Source organism: Miniopterus schreibersii (assembly GCF_964146895.1).
Source record: "Miniopterus schreibersii genome assembly, chromosome: 8".
NCBI lineage: Eukaryota > Metazoa > Chordata > Mammalia > Chiroptera > Miniopteridae > Miniopterus > Miniopterus schreibersii.
The window spans coordinates 2,661,546-2,677,435 of NC_138109.1; the positions used below are offsets into that span (position 1 = coordinate 2,661,546).

Genomic DNA, 15,890 nt, shown 5'->3' on the forward strand with positions numbered 1-15,890 from the left:
GGGACTTTGGGGGAGAGGGGACAGGAAATAGAAAAGGTTGGTTTGGCCACAAGGAGTTTGCCATCTGAGGGGGGAGGCACAGTCCTAGAGCCCCAGGCTGATGGGGAAGACAGGGACACAGGCCACCTCCCCCCCAGGTCCTGGGCAGGGGTCTGAGTGGCAAGGGGACAGCTCTGGCTGGCGCTCCGCAGCCGAGGCCGGGCTGGAGTTATCGGCTGGAATGCCAGGCGATGAGCTCAGCCCCACGGGCCTGCGTGCCTCGGACTGTCAGCAGGGCTGGCTCACTGGAGAGGATTTCCAGCCCCTCTGGGCCACGGCGAGGCCTAAATTTAGCCAGTAGACAAGGGGCTGGCCCTGAGCCCGGGCGCCCGGGCCTTATAAAGCGCCGGCAGCCGGGGGCCCGGCACGCTCCCCCGAGCCCACAGCCCGCACCCTCTGCTGTGCGCCCTGCCCGCCTGGCCAGGGCCGGCCGCCCCGTGGATGAGCCACAGGACCTCCTCCAGCTTCAGAGCGGAGAGAAGCTTCCACTCCTCCTCCTCCTCCTCCTCCTCCTCCTCGGCCGCCCGAGCCCTCCCAGCCCAGGACCCACCCATGGAGAAGGCCCTGAGCATGTTTTCTGAGGATTTTGGCAGCTTCATGCGGCCCCACTCGGAGCCCCTAACCTTCCCAGGCAAGTGCTTGGGGCTGAGGGAGGGGAAACGGCTGGGGAGGGGACACCTGCTTGGGCACCTCGGACTGCGGCTGTGGCTCCGGCTGCCGAGCTGGCGCTGCTGGGAGCAGGTGCCTCGGGGCTGCAGCAACATGTGGCCACCAGGGCAGATGTGGCCACAGAGACAGATGTGGCCATGGGAGCAGGCAGGCCTCCGAGGAAGAGTCGTGACCAGGAGTCAGCTGTGGTGTCAGTGGCCACACAGGGCCTGGGGCCAGGGCCTGGCTGGGTCTTTGGTGGGCTGCAGGAGGCTGAGGGTGGGACACATCCCCCCACTCCAGGCTTGGGGTGGGTTGCTACAGAAAGGGTCACACACACACACACACACGCCTGGCACCCCTCCCCGTGCCTGGTGAGGCCCCATCCCCGCTGTGGAAAAGGCAGGCTGCAAGGGGTGAGGAGGGATGGACAGGGTGGTTGGGAGCAGTAACTGGAAGGGAAGTCAGGCCTGGGGGGCCACCCCACTCCCCAGAAGAAGGACCCAGAAACTTGAGTTCTGGGTGCAAGCCTGCTCTGCGCTCAGCTCACGGCCACCCTTCCCACAGCCCGCACTGGGGGGCCGGGCAACATCAAGACCCTCAGAGATGCCTATGAATTCGCAGTGGACGTGAGTGACTTCTCCCCGGAGGACATCATCGTCACCACGTCCAACAACCACATCGAGGTGAAAGCTGAGAAGGTGAGCCAGCCCACCCCACCGCACCCCAGGTTCTGCACCTGTACCCTTTGCCCAGTGTCCCCATGCCCGTGTCTCATCCTGGGACCCCAGACCCTATCCAATGTCCCCCCAGACCCCCAAGGCAAAGGGGAGACCCTGCTCTTGTAGCTCATAGGCCTCGGGATCCCCATTAGGGCCTCTCTCTGCCCCAAGATCCTTTTTGCAGGAGCCAGGGCAGCTAAGAGAGCCACAGGGGAACAAACGGGAGGGGTAGAGGGATACCGGCAGGTGAGGTGAGAGGGGGGATGAGAGGAGGGAGATAGTGGGTGGGTGAGGACAGCTCTCCTGGCAGGCATGCGGGTAGGTCGGGGCCCACCTGGGCAGGTGTGGGAAGGAGCTCCTCCCACGATACCCCTCAAGCCTCTTTCTTCTGAAATCCAGGGGCCCAGCCCCCATCCTGGGACCCCTGGATTAGAGCCCCTGCTGCTCAGGATCACACACTCCAAACCCCACACTCCCTCCGCCCACGGCTCTCAGGGTCACTGGGTCACTAGGGTCTCTGAGTAGCAGCTCCCAGGAGCCTCCACCTGGAGGAGGGTGTGGCCCAGCCTGAACCGGGATGCTGCCCCCAGTGGGCCAGGGCCCCAGGTGCCTGTCAGAGGAGAGGGGTGCCTGAGGCTTCTGCCAGACCCAGCTCCCTCCCTGAGCACAGGATGCTAGATGCCTGGGCACCCTGTCAGGGAAGCCAAGGACTGTGGGCACTGGGACCAGTGGGCAGCATGTGCCAGCCCTGCCACTCCCGCCAGTGACTCAGCCACCCCAGGCTCCTCTGGACACTATGTGCTGACCAAGCCGTGGGGGAAGGGCCACCGGCCCAGTCTGACTGTGGACACCCACTGTGTCTGGGTGTCCAAGAGGGCTGGGCTCTGCCCTATGCCGCTTTCTCCCCGTTGCTCAGGAGCCCCGGGTTCTGCCACCAGGCCTCCTCTGTTTCCGAGCCCTCACCCCAAGCCTCTCACCTACCCGTGGGGACCGTTGGAACTTATGGCCCTGGCCAGCCCCTCCTCCACACCTGAGAGCAGAGCCCCCTGGCTGGGGGGGGGGGGCCGGCTGGGCTCAGACCGGGGAGGGACTGTGGCTCGACAGGAGCCGGGCAGGGGTGGAGGGCAGGCTGCCCTGACCCAGCCCTCTTCCCCAGCTGGCGGCGGATGGCACGGTCATGAACACCTTTGCACACAAGTGCCAGCTGCCCGAGGACGTGGACCCCACATCCGTGACCTCGGCCCTGAGGGAGGACGGCAGCCTCACCATCCGGGCGCGGCGACACCCCCACACAGAGCACGTCCAGCAGACCTTCCGGACAGAGATAAAAATCTGAGGCCTCCCGCCCCCCGCCCTCCCCCGACCCCACCTTCTCCCCACTGGCCTGCCAGAGTTTCCCTGACTCCCCATGACAGCTGCCAGGACATCTCAGCCCAGGCCCTAGCCCTGACGACCCCGGGACCCCAGGTGGGTCAACCCCACCCCAAACGGAGGCCTCTGCTCTGCCAGGACAGGGACCCCTTGCCCACCTGCAGCCCCAGATTCCAGGTGTGTCCTCTCACTTAATCCAGAATGAAGGGATTGCGAGGGGAAGGAAAGACCCCGAGAACGGGTCTCTGGGCAAACAATCTGCAGGACAGACAGACAAACAGATCTTTTGCTCTATGGAGTCTCTGCAGGGCATGAGTGGGGAAGGGGACCTGGATCCCCCTTGGCTGAGGGGAGCAAGAGAGGCACAGGCAGACCCAGGGGTACAGGGGGGCCAGGAGACAGTCCTGAGGGAAACCTCCCCTCTTCCACTCTCTAAGCCCCAAACCAGCTGCCTGCCCCCCGGGTGCCCCCAGCCCCCCAGCTGCGCCAGGGCAGGGTCACGTCGTGTGTGTATAGATGGGTTTTTCCAGTGCAACTGGTTGGTGATACACTGTGTGAAACTCCGGCCACCTGTCACCTGCTCACGCCCCCAGGCACGGCCAGGCGGAGGTAGGGCTGGTCCTCCCCGCCCCCACCCCGCCCCAGCCCTGGGTTCCCGGGGCTGCCTCCACGCAGACGGATCACCCAGCAGAAGGGGGAGAGAGCATGGGTGGGGCTCTGGGTCTCAAGGTCAGACCGGCGTCGGGACAACCTTCCCGGTGGCAGCCGCCTCCGCCATCCTCCCCCCCAATCCCTGCACCTGAGGGTCCGGTGTGTGGACCACCTGGGCACACACCCCGTCCTTCAGATCCTAAGCACTGCCATTGGTTGAGTCCAAATTCAGAACGTTCTAAAATCAGATTTCAATCTTTGTTTTTATCAGTGGGGCCACTGTGTCTCTGAGCGCCCCACTTGCTCACTGAAGGGTGGACATGAACCCAGGGAGCCGGCAGCTGCCCTCAAACCGCCCCCGCCCCTCTGTGCGCTGGGAAGTAGTTCCCCTCTCTCCTCTCTTGCCCACTGCCCCCTGTCCCCACATCTTTCTGCAGGAGACTGCCCCCCAACCCAGTTCCCTCCCAGTCCCCAGGCCAGCGCAGGGACCTCCAAGCAGCCTTCATTCTGGGGAGCCTCAGCTGCCCAAAATGATCCTGGCCCAGTCTCCACATCCAAAAACAGGGGTAAGGGGAGGGGTGGTTCCCACTGAGTCAGGGGGGTCCCCTGGGGCAAATGGCAGAGCCAGTCCCTGCTCTCTGTGGGGTAGCCTCTCACCCCTGCCACTCTGGGGCCCTTAGGGGATAACTGGGGGGAGGAGGGCATGGGAGGGTCCTCGCATTGTACCCTGCACACATAATAAATGACAGTCACAGACTTCTGGAGCCCACCTGCCTGCAGTTCTCAGACTTGGGGTGGGTCTGGTGGGAAACCCCAGGATAAGCAGACGTGCCTTCCCTGAGACTCGGGGGTGGGTGATAGCTCCAGCAGAGCTCGCGACCTCACAGAAATGTGGGCATCCTCTGGCCTCCTCCCTTGGCTCCCAGAGGCAGGACTCAGAAGTATGCCCGTGAGGAAACTCACAGTGCCCTCTCTTCCCACTGCCAGCCATCACCTGCTACTAGGCGGGCACAGGAACGCCAAGGGTGGGTCCGCTGCACCACGTCCCTGCCTCCTTGCACCAGATGGCCAGTGAGGACCAGAGAGGCTGAGTGATTGGCCCAGGGTCACACAGGCCCTGGGGCAGAGCCGGACTGGAACCTAGCTGGGGTGTTGGCTAGTCCAGGGAGTCAGGGTGCCCTCTGGAGGAACCCCACACACGCACACTCCACACCCACCAGGTGCTCCTGAAATCATGGGGCTGGGCGCTGGGCCTGCAGCTCGAGCTGAGCAGGAGGAGGGAGAGTGGGCAGTATTTCCAGCTGCTGTGACTCACTGATTCCACTGGGCTATTTGCAGCCCAACACTCATCAGCCCGGGGTCCGGGGGAGGAGCCCGGCCAGCCCCCACTCTTCCTCCACTCCCACCTGCGGGGTCAGGCTCACCTTGGCTTGGGGACCCCAGCAAAGCCCCCCCACCTTGGGCCGGGCTGAAGTGAGCTAGGCCTCTGGCAGCCCCGGCTGGGAAAAGGGTCAGCTCCCCACGTGGCCAATGGGGCCCGAATACTTTCCACCCCCAACCCCCGGGCCCCAGCAGCCCCCTCCCCAGACGGAGGTTTGAGGGATGAGGGTCGCACAGAGGACAGACAGAGCGGCTGCTGGGACTGGATGCGTCCAGGCTGAGCCTTCCAGCCAAGGTGACCCTGTGGAAGGATGGGCGGGGATGAGGGGAGGCAGGCTCTCTCACTGACTCCGCCCCGGGCCCGGACTCGCTGCTGGGCTTTGTCTCCTAGGGCCCCCCACCCTCTCCAGGCTAAATATAGGCCTGGCTGGGGGCCCTGGGCCCTGCCCCCACCCTGTGCAGAATAATTATAGCAGCCCATTCATTGAGAGCCCTGAGTGTGCCAGGCACACTGCTCATCCCACAGCAATCCCGGGAGGTGGGTACCGAGGAAGACATTTAGGTTCAGAGAGGTCAAGCAGCACACCCAAGGTCACCCAGCTTGGAAGTGGCTTGGCTGGGATCTGAGTCCTCGGCTGTGGCTCTAGACAGCCGTGTGCAGGGTCAGCCCCAGATCAGTACCCCCACCACCAGGGGTCCTACCAAGGCAACTCCCCTGCCCCCTCCTGGCCTCCTGTGTAGCAAAGGGGGCTTGTACATCTTATAGTTTTTGGAGTGGGGTCTGGGCAGGAGGCAGAGGAAAAGATGGCACCCTCCAGAGCTAGAGACCCGTGAGAAGATCCAGGGTGGGCGCTGTCGGACCCCGAGGGGTGCAGAGGACCCAGGAGGTTCCCTTGCTTTTAAAGACCTCGCCCAGTCCACAAGCCTCCTCCCCCAGAAAGCCTTCCAGAGCTACCAGGTCAGAGTCACAGACAGGACCCAAAGAACCCTAGACCCACACCTTGTCTTCAACAGAAACTCAGACTCAGATAACAAGAGCACTTGGGGGTAGAGGGGCAGACCCTGGGGCCTCACCCACTTGGTTGGCCAGCCCTGCCCCCTTGGGGAGTCAGTTCAAATGCCTTATGGTACCATGGGGAGACTGAGGCCCAGGGAGGGGGAGGGCTATGCCCGGGGTCACACAGCAAGTCAGTGGCAGAGATGGAATGATGACCTCAGGCCAGGGCTTCTCTACCCTCTACCAGACCAACTCCCCTTTCCTCACGGCCCCCTTCCCTGGCCAGAGGCAAGCCCCGCCTCCACACTGCACCCCACAGCTCCCCTCTCCACCCGCCCACTCTCCTGCCGGCCTTGGATCCCAGTTCTGCGGGAGCAGAAGAATAGCCCCTATTCTTTCCTCTCGCTCCCAAGCCCAGCCTGGGAGAGCAGCTAAGTATATGTTTGCAGGAGTTTTTTGAAAACGCTAACAAGCCTCAGTAAAGAGAGGAGGGTCCTTCGCAAACTCTGGAGCCACAGGACCTGGGTTCAAATCTTGGCTCCGCGGCTTCTGCACTGTGTGATCTTGAGCAAGTGTCTTAACCTCTCTGTGCCACGGTCAGTGGTGCTAATAGGATCTACCTGCTCGGGTTGCGGTGTGTTTTTCTCTCGAGTTGTTTCGTAACGCGCGTGAAAACCTCGGCGCTCGGCAGTGACGCAGCCCACGGACGCCGTGCCCTGGGAGGCCCCTGGGGCTCCGATGCTGAAGTTTCACACAGATTTGGGCCCCGACACCCCCAGCTTCCCCCACGCTCTCCCTGCTGCCATCAAGACCAAGATGTGGGCCGGAGGGCCGGAGGGGCTGCCCTGGAACCTGGGGTCTTCTCTCCAGGAAAAGCAGGTGAGGGCAGAGCTAGAAGGTTCCCTGGCCTCCCAGAGGAGCCTGTGCGGGCCAGGGGTGGACGCGGGGAGGGAGGCCTCGGAAGCCTTGGTTCCCTCATCCATAAACAAAGACAGGCGGCACCCTCCCAGGTGGGGCACCCTCCCAGGTGGCACCCTCCCAGGCAGCTGTGAGGAACCTAGGAGAGGTGATGTTTTAGTATAAGCTCAATAAATGCTCAGCTCTTGTTTTCTGAACAAAGAAAACCAAGGTTCTACCCACCGGGCTCTGCCCTCAAACAAGGCAGGGTCCTGAGGGGCCCGGTGACTTTAGTGGGCTGGATGGGTAACCAAGGCGGGAGCCTCTGAGCAGGGCCGGGGTGTGTTTACTGTCAGCACAGCTGGCCTGGGGCTCACTGCCAGGGCCGGCCAGGCCGGTCCCCTCAGGGCCTGGACCAGGGACAGCCTTCCAGGGGAGTCTAGGGGCTACTAGACCGGGTGGAAGCCCTCTGGGTGCCTCCCCAAAGGGCAACAAACAGAGCTGCTGGCCCCAGGGAGCCAGAGGGGAGAGGGCAGGATGGTCAATCTGGCCCTTCCTCCCTCCCTCCCCTCTCACACAATTCTTGACCACCTCCTACGCCAGGCACTTGAAGGCACTGGGGACTAACTTAAAACTAAAAAGGCCTTTCGAAGTGAAAGGCAACAGGCATTTATCTGAGATCAACAAGAATATCTACTCAGGCCCTGGCTGGTGTGGCTCAGTTGGTTGAGCAGCATCCCCTACACCAAATGGTCACAGGTTCAATTCCCAGTCAGGGCACATGCCCGGGTTATGGGCTTGATCCCCCGTCAGGGTGTGTGCAGGAGGATATTTCTCTCTAAACAAACCCAAAAAAATTATACCTTTTTTTTTATTTAAAAAACAAATAGTTATTCATGAAGCATTGATTCAGGCAGAAACCCAAATAATGTTCTGATTAAGAAACAAAGGCAGGGTTGTTTTTTATGAGAAGGGAAGGGAACAATTACATCAGTAGAAGGAAGGCATTTCTATACGGGCAGAAAACATAGAGATGTTAATTCTAAAGAATGTTTTAATTTTCAGCCCGCTACCAATAACATCGGCTTTCTTGTCTGCAAACAGTTCTTTGGGGCATAGGTTTGCTTTTGGCTCCATCCCAAGGTTAGTTTGCCTTGTTTTAACCTGCCTGAGGCTCTGCATGGCAGCTCTGGCTCCAGGTGAAAACGGCCTCACTGGAGCATTGAGAGCTTGCTTCCCGGCAATGTCATCCGTTTGGCTCAAATAAAACTGCTATACAAATGCTCTAAACACGTGCCCCATCTCAGTGAGGGCCCGCTCACCTGCTCAGTCCCCCAGACACTCCCCACTCGCTGCCAGGCTCTAGGCTGGCTCCATTCATTCAACAGGTGTGACCAGAGTGCCTCCAGCACAGCTCGGGGCAGATGCTGTGACTGCAGGTGTGTAGTTGGTGGCCTTGGGCACATCACTTCATCCCTCTGTGCCTGTTTTCTCATCTGTAAAATGGCAATAAAAATCGTACCCACCCCAGAGGTCTGGTATGAAAGGAAGTTGAGGTGGCCTGTGGTGCACAGAAAAACATCAGTACTCGTGATTGTAGATGAAAGGGGTGCTGATTAGAATGGAAGTTTGGATTTTGAGAACATGGACCCCCCCCTGAGCCGCTGGCCCCAGGGCTCTGGCTCCCTGCTCAGCAGATTTCCACCTTCCACCCCCCAAGGTGGGACCGGGGTGTCCTCCAGTCTGATGATAGGGCGACACCTGCTGGTGAAAAGATACACATGCGGCCACAGGCCTCACCGGTTTCCTCGCCAGTTGTCTTCCAGCTTCCCTAGTCCAGTGATTCTTACCCAAGAGAAGAGAGGAAGGGCCCGACATGGTCCAGATTATTCTGTCACCACCCCTCTAGTTCAAACTATCCCCCCATTGCCTGAATTCAGGTGCAGCCCCCTAAACTTCTGATCCCAGCACAAGGAAGTTTTTTAAAAGGTAGGTCTGGTTGTGTCACTCTGCTCACAATTTCCAGAGGTTCCCATCTCAGAATAAACTCAAAAGACCTCACTGTGGCCCGAAGGCCTCCCATGATTCAGCCCCACCACCCCTCTGGCGCCCCCCACCCATCTTTGTTTCCCCTGTGTGCTGTGCCAGAGAATAAGCACCTTCATGGTGGGGTCCATCTGTCTTATCACTGCTCCATCCCAGCGTCTAGCCCAGAGCCTGGCACACAGTGGGCACCCACTAAACACTTGGTGAGTGAATGAATGGGTACTCCAGCCAGACTGAATGACTCTGGTCCTTCCTGGAATACTACCCACCCCTGCCTCCTTGACTTTGTTTCACTCACTGGTCAGATCTTAGCTTAGATGTCACTTCCTGCAGGAAGCCCTCCCGGATTTCCTCTCCCAGAATGGGCTCGGTACCCTCCTCCAGGCCCAACCACTTTCTGTCTGCCCTTATTATTGCATTTATGAGATGCCATGGCAATCAACAGTTACCTTTCTTGCTCCCCCACCAGGCTGTGAGCTCCTGGGGGACAGGGTTACGTCTGTTCTCTCTGGATCCCTCTGCCTGAGAGAACTTCCTAGGATGAGAGGCCATTGGCCCTACAGTTAGGAGCAAGAACTTGAGCACCAGGCTTCCCCAGGCTCTAATTCGAACTGTACCAGTCCATGGGGACTGGAGTGGGTCCCTCAACCTCTCTGTGCCTCAGTTCCCTGATCTGTGAAATGGGCACAAAAATAGTGCATCACCATACTGGCACAGCAAGGATGGTTTCCCTGGCACAGAGCAAGTGGTGGATACACGTCAGCTCCTAATGTTTGTAGGAATCTAGTAAAAGTGGTCACTGAATAAATAAGTGAGCACTCAGCAGTTTTAACCTGAGAGCCTTGACACTGTGACACGCACAGTGCTGCGCATCTCTTGGGCCCACACACGCCCTCGCACACACACGCGGCCACACTTCCTGCTGGGGAACAGGACGGCCCATGGAGCAGAATCCCCCCCTCTTTTTTCTCTATCTCTGGGGTGCAGCATGAGACTGGTATGCAGTAGATGCTCAATAAATAATCTCTCTTATTTTACTTGTTCAAACAGGAGACTCCATTCCCTCTTGAGAAGCCGGTTCCCTTTACTTCCTTTCAGGCCGCTGGGTCCCACCTAAGTTCTTGACTCTCCCCGTTTTGTGTCTCGTGCCCTTGGGTGACCTATATACTCGCAGGTGAGCCAAGAGGGCAGCAGCCAGCGTGCTGCCCCTGCTGGTGGTGCTGGGCATCCTGACCCCGCTCGGGCCTCCCTGGGACGAGATGCCAGCCAATGGCCCTGAGAGGGTGGTTCGCAGAGCTGGCTCCTTCTCACTGTTCAGATCACACTTTAACTGCCACGCACTCGGAGAGGCCTTTCCCAACCACCGCACCAGGAAAGCTCTGTGCCCCCCAATCACTTCGGTCCCGGCGCCCAGACTCCATTTCTGCACAGCGCTCGCTTTGTCACTGCTAAGAGTCATCTTTACTTATTTGTCTGTTGAACCCACTTGCCTCCCCTCCCCCCACCCCAAGAATGTCAGTTCCAGGAACGCTGCAGTGTTTTCCCTGGCGTTTTGCAGACCCTGGGAAGCGGCAGGGGGCCCTGGGACTTGCAGCCCCCGGACACTGAGCCCGGCGTGGGGCCCCTCCTCCCACGGCCAGGCTCCTCGGTTAACCTGCCTGCCCACGGACACAGGAGGAGGCAGCTCTGAGGGAGCCCGTGACTCTCTCCCAAGCCGACCTTGTGAGCACCGTCTTCAAGGGGCTCCCCTTGGCTTCAGGAGCCTCCTGGGGCCACCGTGGGCTGACTGGGGAGGAAGCTGGGGCAATAGTCCCTCTGCAGGGTGGCAGGGTGCCCCTGGCCTGAGCAAGGTGCCCCCCACCCAGGGAGGCCTCCTGAGTCAGATGGGGCTGGCTGTCCCCACAGAACAAGATATAGGTCTTCACTGGAGGGGTGACAGGTTCCAGTTTGGGCCTGGGGGCCGGGGGTGGCACTGAGGGTGCCGCCAGGGAGAGCTGTTTCCCACGAGCACAGTCGACGATGAAAGTCAGGTGAGCTGTGGGGATGGCCTGTAGATTGGGGGCCCGCTCCCCACCTAGAAGGAAGGAAAGGACCAAAGGTCGCGTTAGCACAGGGAATGTGGCCCTGTTAGCTTATCTGTTGATTCAGTAGCTCGTTCAGTCCACAGGGGCTGACTGTGTGCTGGTTGACACACATGGAGGGGAAGAGGGGAGACTAAGAACATGACTTCAGCCTCAGAGAGACCTGGCTTTCAATCCTGCTTCCCTCGATCAGCCATCTGCCCCCAGGGGCGCAGAGACCTCAGAGCAGCTCCTCTTTGTGTGATAGCAAAAAACTGGAACCCACCCCCCTGTCCATTTGATATGGTTCTGTAAGTGCCGACTCTGGCTAATACGTAGCCTGTAGACAAACAGCATGTTCCTAGAAGAATCCTAGGAACTGCCCTGGCCGGTGAGGCTCAGCGGTTAGAGAGCCGGCCATCGGACAGAAGGGTCCTGGGTTCGATTCCAACCAAGGGCACATACCTCGGTGGCAGGCTCGATCCCCGGCCCCGGTCGGGGCTTACTCGGGAGGCAACCCATCGATGTGTCTCTCACACATGGATGTTTCTCTCTCCCTTCCACTCTCTCCGAAAAGCAATGGAAAAAATATCCTCAGGTGGGGATTAAAAAAAAAATCTAACTTAGGAACTAAGTTCAGAAGATGCAGACTCTGACCTTCCTCACCCCAGCTCCAGATGCTCTGACCTTCAGCCGCAGAACCAGGCTGACGCAGGCCGGACGTCACTCGGCCGGTTCCGAGGTCCTTCCGGGAATGGGCTGTGCCGCCTGCACGTAGAGAGCTTTTCAACCCCCTGCCCTTGATTTCTTGGTTCCGCTTTGCCTCTCCCTCCCTATGAAGACCTCCGCCTGCCAGCCGGTGTGGCTCAGTGGTTGAGCGTCAGCCTATGAACCAGGAGATCACGGTTCAATTCCTGGGCAGGGCACGTGCCCGGGTTTCAGGCTCGATCCCCAGTAGGGGGCCTGCAGGAGGCAGCTGATCAATGACTCACATGGATGTTTCTATTTCTCTCTCCCCCTTCCTTTCCTCCCTCCCTCTCTCTCTAAAAATCTAACAATCGATGGAAAAATGTCCTCAGGTAAGGATTAACAGCAACAACAAAAGTAACTTTTCGAGTTACCCAAATACTAAGCAACACAGGCCCAGGAGGAAGTCTATGTCCCGTTAGGTTGGTTAGTACAAGAAATAAAAGTGAAGCCCACCCCGGGCTCGCAAATCCCGGCACGCCCAAGGGAGGGTAGCTGTCCCCTGCCCCCTGGGCAGGTCTGTCTTCAGGGCCGAGGTGCCCTCGGCCCCCTCTTACCTGAGCTGGTGCCCAGATCTGTCCCGAGGCCCACGATTTGCGGGCTGGCTCTCTGGGCCCTGGGGTCTTCCGCCGGGGCCATGGCTCCGCCGCGGCACCTGGTCCGGCCTGGCTGGCGGGAGGAGCAGTTTTGGGCAGCCGCTTCCAGGATGCAGCCCCCACCCAAGCCCCAGGCCTTTCATGCTGACAGGATCCGGATCCACTGAGTGACCTCCCCCGGGAGCTAGGGGAACTGACCCGGGGCAGTCAGGGGATTACTTTGATCCACTCCACGGAGTTATGTCAACAAGGTTGTTGATGGGTCTTCGGGAGGCCGGCTTTCTACCTACCAAACAGACCCGTCTCTTCCCACTTCAGCCGCTTCCCGATTTGGGACAGGCCCTGGAGCCTCCCAGCCCAGGCCTCAGTTTCCCAGACCTCGGTCATTATCTGGCTGCGTCACCGGGTTTGTTTTTGTTATGTTTTTTTCCTACCTAAGAATTTACGGAATGCTGTTTACGTAACGTGTCCTTGTCTGGGAGACCTAAACAACATTTATTTCTCACAGCTCTGGATATTGGAAAGTCCAAGGTCAAGGCGCCTGCGGATTTGGATTTGGGGCGAAGACCTGCCACTGGTTCGTAGGCGTCTGTCTTCTTTCCGGGACTAGAGGGCTCTCTGGGGGTCTCTTTTACACAGGCTCCACCCTCATGATCCAATCACCTCCCAAAGACCCCCCCACCCCCTAAGACCATCGCACTGGGGGTCAGGTTTTGAAATATGCATTTGGGAAGGACACGGTCTGGGGCATCCTTTAAGTCGAATCCACTTGTTTTACGGAAAAAGAAAAAAATACTTTAAAAAGACAATTGCTATCGTTTCATTAAATGGAAAGTGTTACTACTAGGCATGAGAACTGTGTATGGTAGAAGGGCCCTCTAAAGGCATCCGCGCCGAATCCCCAGAGCCCGCCACTGTGTTTCCTTGCCCAGCAAAGGGGACTTGGCCCGCGTGAGTAAGAGGCTCTGATGCTGACGTCAGTCCCCAGGTGTGTGTTTTTTCCCACTCAACCGAGCAATTAACTCTGTTAACCGAGCAATTCCCACAGGTTAAGGGCTCGGTCCTAGGAGACAGCTACCACCCGCCCTCCCGCCCCAACAGACGGTGCCAGTCGCAAGTCCGGGTTGTGCTCTACCCAAGCTAAAGCCGCATCGCTCTGGCTGCGCTGAAACGCTGGGGGTCCCAGGGCAGAGCAGACGGCCCAGGGGCCCAGCAGAGCCGCGTAGCCGGACAGGGGCTGCCTCTCAGCCGGGCTGTATCACGGTTGAGCTGTTTTTGCATAAAGTTAACTTCTTCACCGCACCCCCAAATTGAGGATGAATTGGCATCAACCACCACCGTTCGACGTACCCAATATTGATATTTGATTGTAAAAAAAGCTCGTAGCTGCCCTGGCTGGTTTTGGCTCAGTGGCTAGAGCATCGGCCTGTGGACCGAAGGGCCTCAGGTTTGATTCCCAGTCAAGCGCAGGGACCTGGGTGGACCTGGGTGGCAGGTTCGATCCTTGGCCCTGATCGGGGCGCGTGCACGAGGCAACCAATGGATGCGTCTCTCTCACCCCAACGTTTCTCTCTCTCTCCCCCTTTGTAGTTTGTGAAAACTAGAAAAAAGGGTGTCATCGCACTTTTACAGATTGGGGGTTCCCACAGCCCTGTCCCTGGGCTGTGCCTCATGCCTGGAGAAATATGTAAATCCTATAGATGGCCCTCTGAAGGACTCAGAAAAGAGTTCTCCTGTCCACGCCACCGGACGTCCATGCCGACGCCAGAAAGGTCCAACCCTGCAGAGAATTTTTCTAAGAGTTTATTTGAGACAAACTGACAACATGTGCCGGGGGGCGAGGTCTCAGACGCTCCCCAGGACCACGGTTTTGCAGTGTCTTCTTGAGATTCAGAGGGGAAGGAAGGGAGGGTCCCGCGAGGGGGCCCAGGGCAAGGTGGGGATTGGATTCCAGGGTAGTTGACAAGATTCTCGGCTCTCTGGCCCTCTTCCCGTGCTCCGGGTTTATTTCAAAGAAGTGTTCATCTAGATGCACAGAAACAATGGGCAAGAGGGCTTGCTGAAGGCAAGACTAACCTTTTACTACAAAGTTAGAGGCCTGGGGCGTGACTTCCCGCAGGACCTGCCCAGTTAGGAATTTATCATCAGCTCACCTTGTGAGGCTACTTTCTTTTATTTATTTATTTTTAAATATGTTTTTATTGACTTCAGAGAAAGGAAGGGAAAGAGATAGATAGAAACATCAATGATGAGAGAGTCATTGATCGGCTGCCTCCTGCACGCCCCCCCACTGGGGGTCGAGCCCACAACCCAGGCATATGCGCTGCTTGGGAATCGAACCTCGATCTCCTGGATCCTAGGTCGATGTTCGACGGCTGAGCCATGCCGGCAGAGCGAGGCTACTTTCCACAGATCCCTTTTTTCCATCCACACCTATTATTCAGACCAGCGACATCTGGAAGGTCACGGTCTCAGACCAGTCTGGAGGCTCAGAACGCAGGACTGATGGGCTTTTTACTATAAGAACTCTCAGCTTTTCTTTCCTCTTTGGAACACCCTGGGCCTTGCCCAGTTGTGTTTCCTATTTGCAAAGCCCTAGCATAAATAAGTCTTTGTCATTTATTTCTAGCCACAGCCTCCCGATTGGTCTGACAAAGGATACAGCTCGGGACCAGCCAGATGGGAGAGATGCACAGGGCGAGGTCTGTGGGAAGGGCAAGGAGCTCCCAGGCTCCCCGAGCACACCGCTCTCCCCAGATCTCCAGGTGTTCCCCAACCAGATGCTCTCAGATCCCCATTCTTCCCGGTGCTCGTGGACGCTTCATTACAGAGCCGTGACTGATTAAATTATTGGCCCTTGGTGATTGAACTCCATCTCCAGCCCCTCCCTCCTCTGGGAGGAGTGTTCCAACTCCGGAATTCCTGGACTAGTTGTCCCGCCCCTGCCCCCCCCCCCGCCGCCCCCCCCCCCCCCAGTCCTCAGGTAACCTAAGGGCCTCCAAAGATCACTATTAACATAACAAAGGCACTTTTCTCCATTTCTCACTCGGAAATCCCTTGGGTGCTGGAAGCTCTGTGCCAGGAACCAGGGCTAAGAACCAAAAATGTATATTTATATGCATCACAAATCAGTGTCACGGTTTTGCACTCTGAGATGGACAGGCCATCCTGGAGTATCTGAGTGAGCACAATCTAATCCCACTAGTCCTGGCTGGGGTAGGACAAGATGTGGTGAGGGCCCTGGCCTGAGTGGCCGGCACGGCTCAGCAGCCCAGAGTGGACCTAGGATCCAGGAGATCGCGGTTTGATTCCCAGTCAGGGCACATGCCCGGGTGGTGGGCTTGATCCCCAGTAGGGGGTGAGCAGAAGGCAGCCAATCAATGACTCTCATCATTGATGTTTCTCTCTCTCTCCCTGAAATCAATAAAGACATATATTTTAAAAATTAAAAAAAATAATGGATCACTGCCCCAGTCAGTTTTGCTCAGTGGTTAGAGTGTCGGTCTGCAGACTGAAGGGTCCTGGGTTCAATTCCGGCCCAGGGCATGCACCTTGGTTGCAGGCTTGATCCCTGGCCTCAGTTAGGGCGCAAGTGGGAGGCAACTAATCAATGTGTCTCTCTCACATCCATGTTTCTCTCTCTCCCCCTTCCACTCTTTCTGAAAAGCTATGGAAAAAATATCCTTGGGTGAGGGTTAAAAAAGAAAAATTAAGGACCATGGAAAATACATGGGAT

At 58.2% G+C, this 15,890-nt stretch overlaps 2 protein-coding genes across 2 annotated transcripts; one reads left to right on the forward strand and one right to left on the reverse strand.

Moving 5' to 3' along the window:
• The first annotated feature begins 261 nt into the window (after positions 1 to 261).
• HSPB7 (heat shock protein family B (small) member 7) lies at positions 262 to 4,199 on the forward strand. Its single transcript, XM_081145539.1, has 3 exons — positions 262 to 670; positions 1,255 to 1,388; positions 2,566 to 4,199. Exons 1-3 carry the CDS (start codon positions 481 to 483, stop codon positions 2,743 to 2,745), a joined length of 504 nt encoding a protein of 167 aa, XP_081001665.1. The 5' UTR covers positions 262 to 480; the 3' UTR covers positions 2,746 to 4,199.
• A 6,201-nt stretch (positions 4,200 to 10,400) lies between these two features.
• Positions 10,401 to 12,197, reverse strand: SRARP (steroid receptor associated and regulated protein; the record flags this gene model as incomplete). The annotated part of the gene is made up of 2 exons (XM_081144337.1): positions 10,401 to 10,825; positions 12,116 to 12,197. 2 exons carry the CDS (start codon positions 12,195 to 12,197, stop codon positions 10,401 to 10,403), a joined length of 507 nt encoding a protein of 168 aa, XP_081000463.1.
• Positions 12,198 to 15,890: the final 3,693 nt, after the last annotated feature.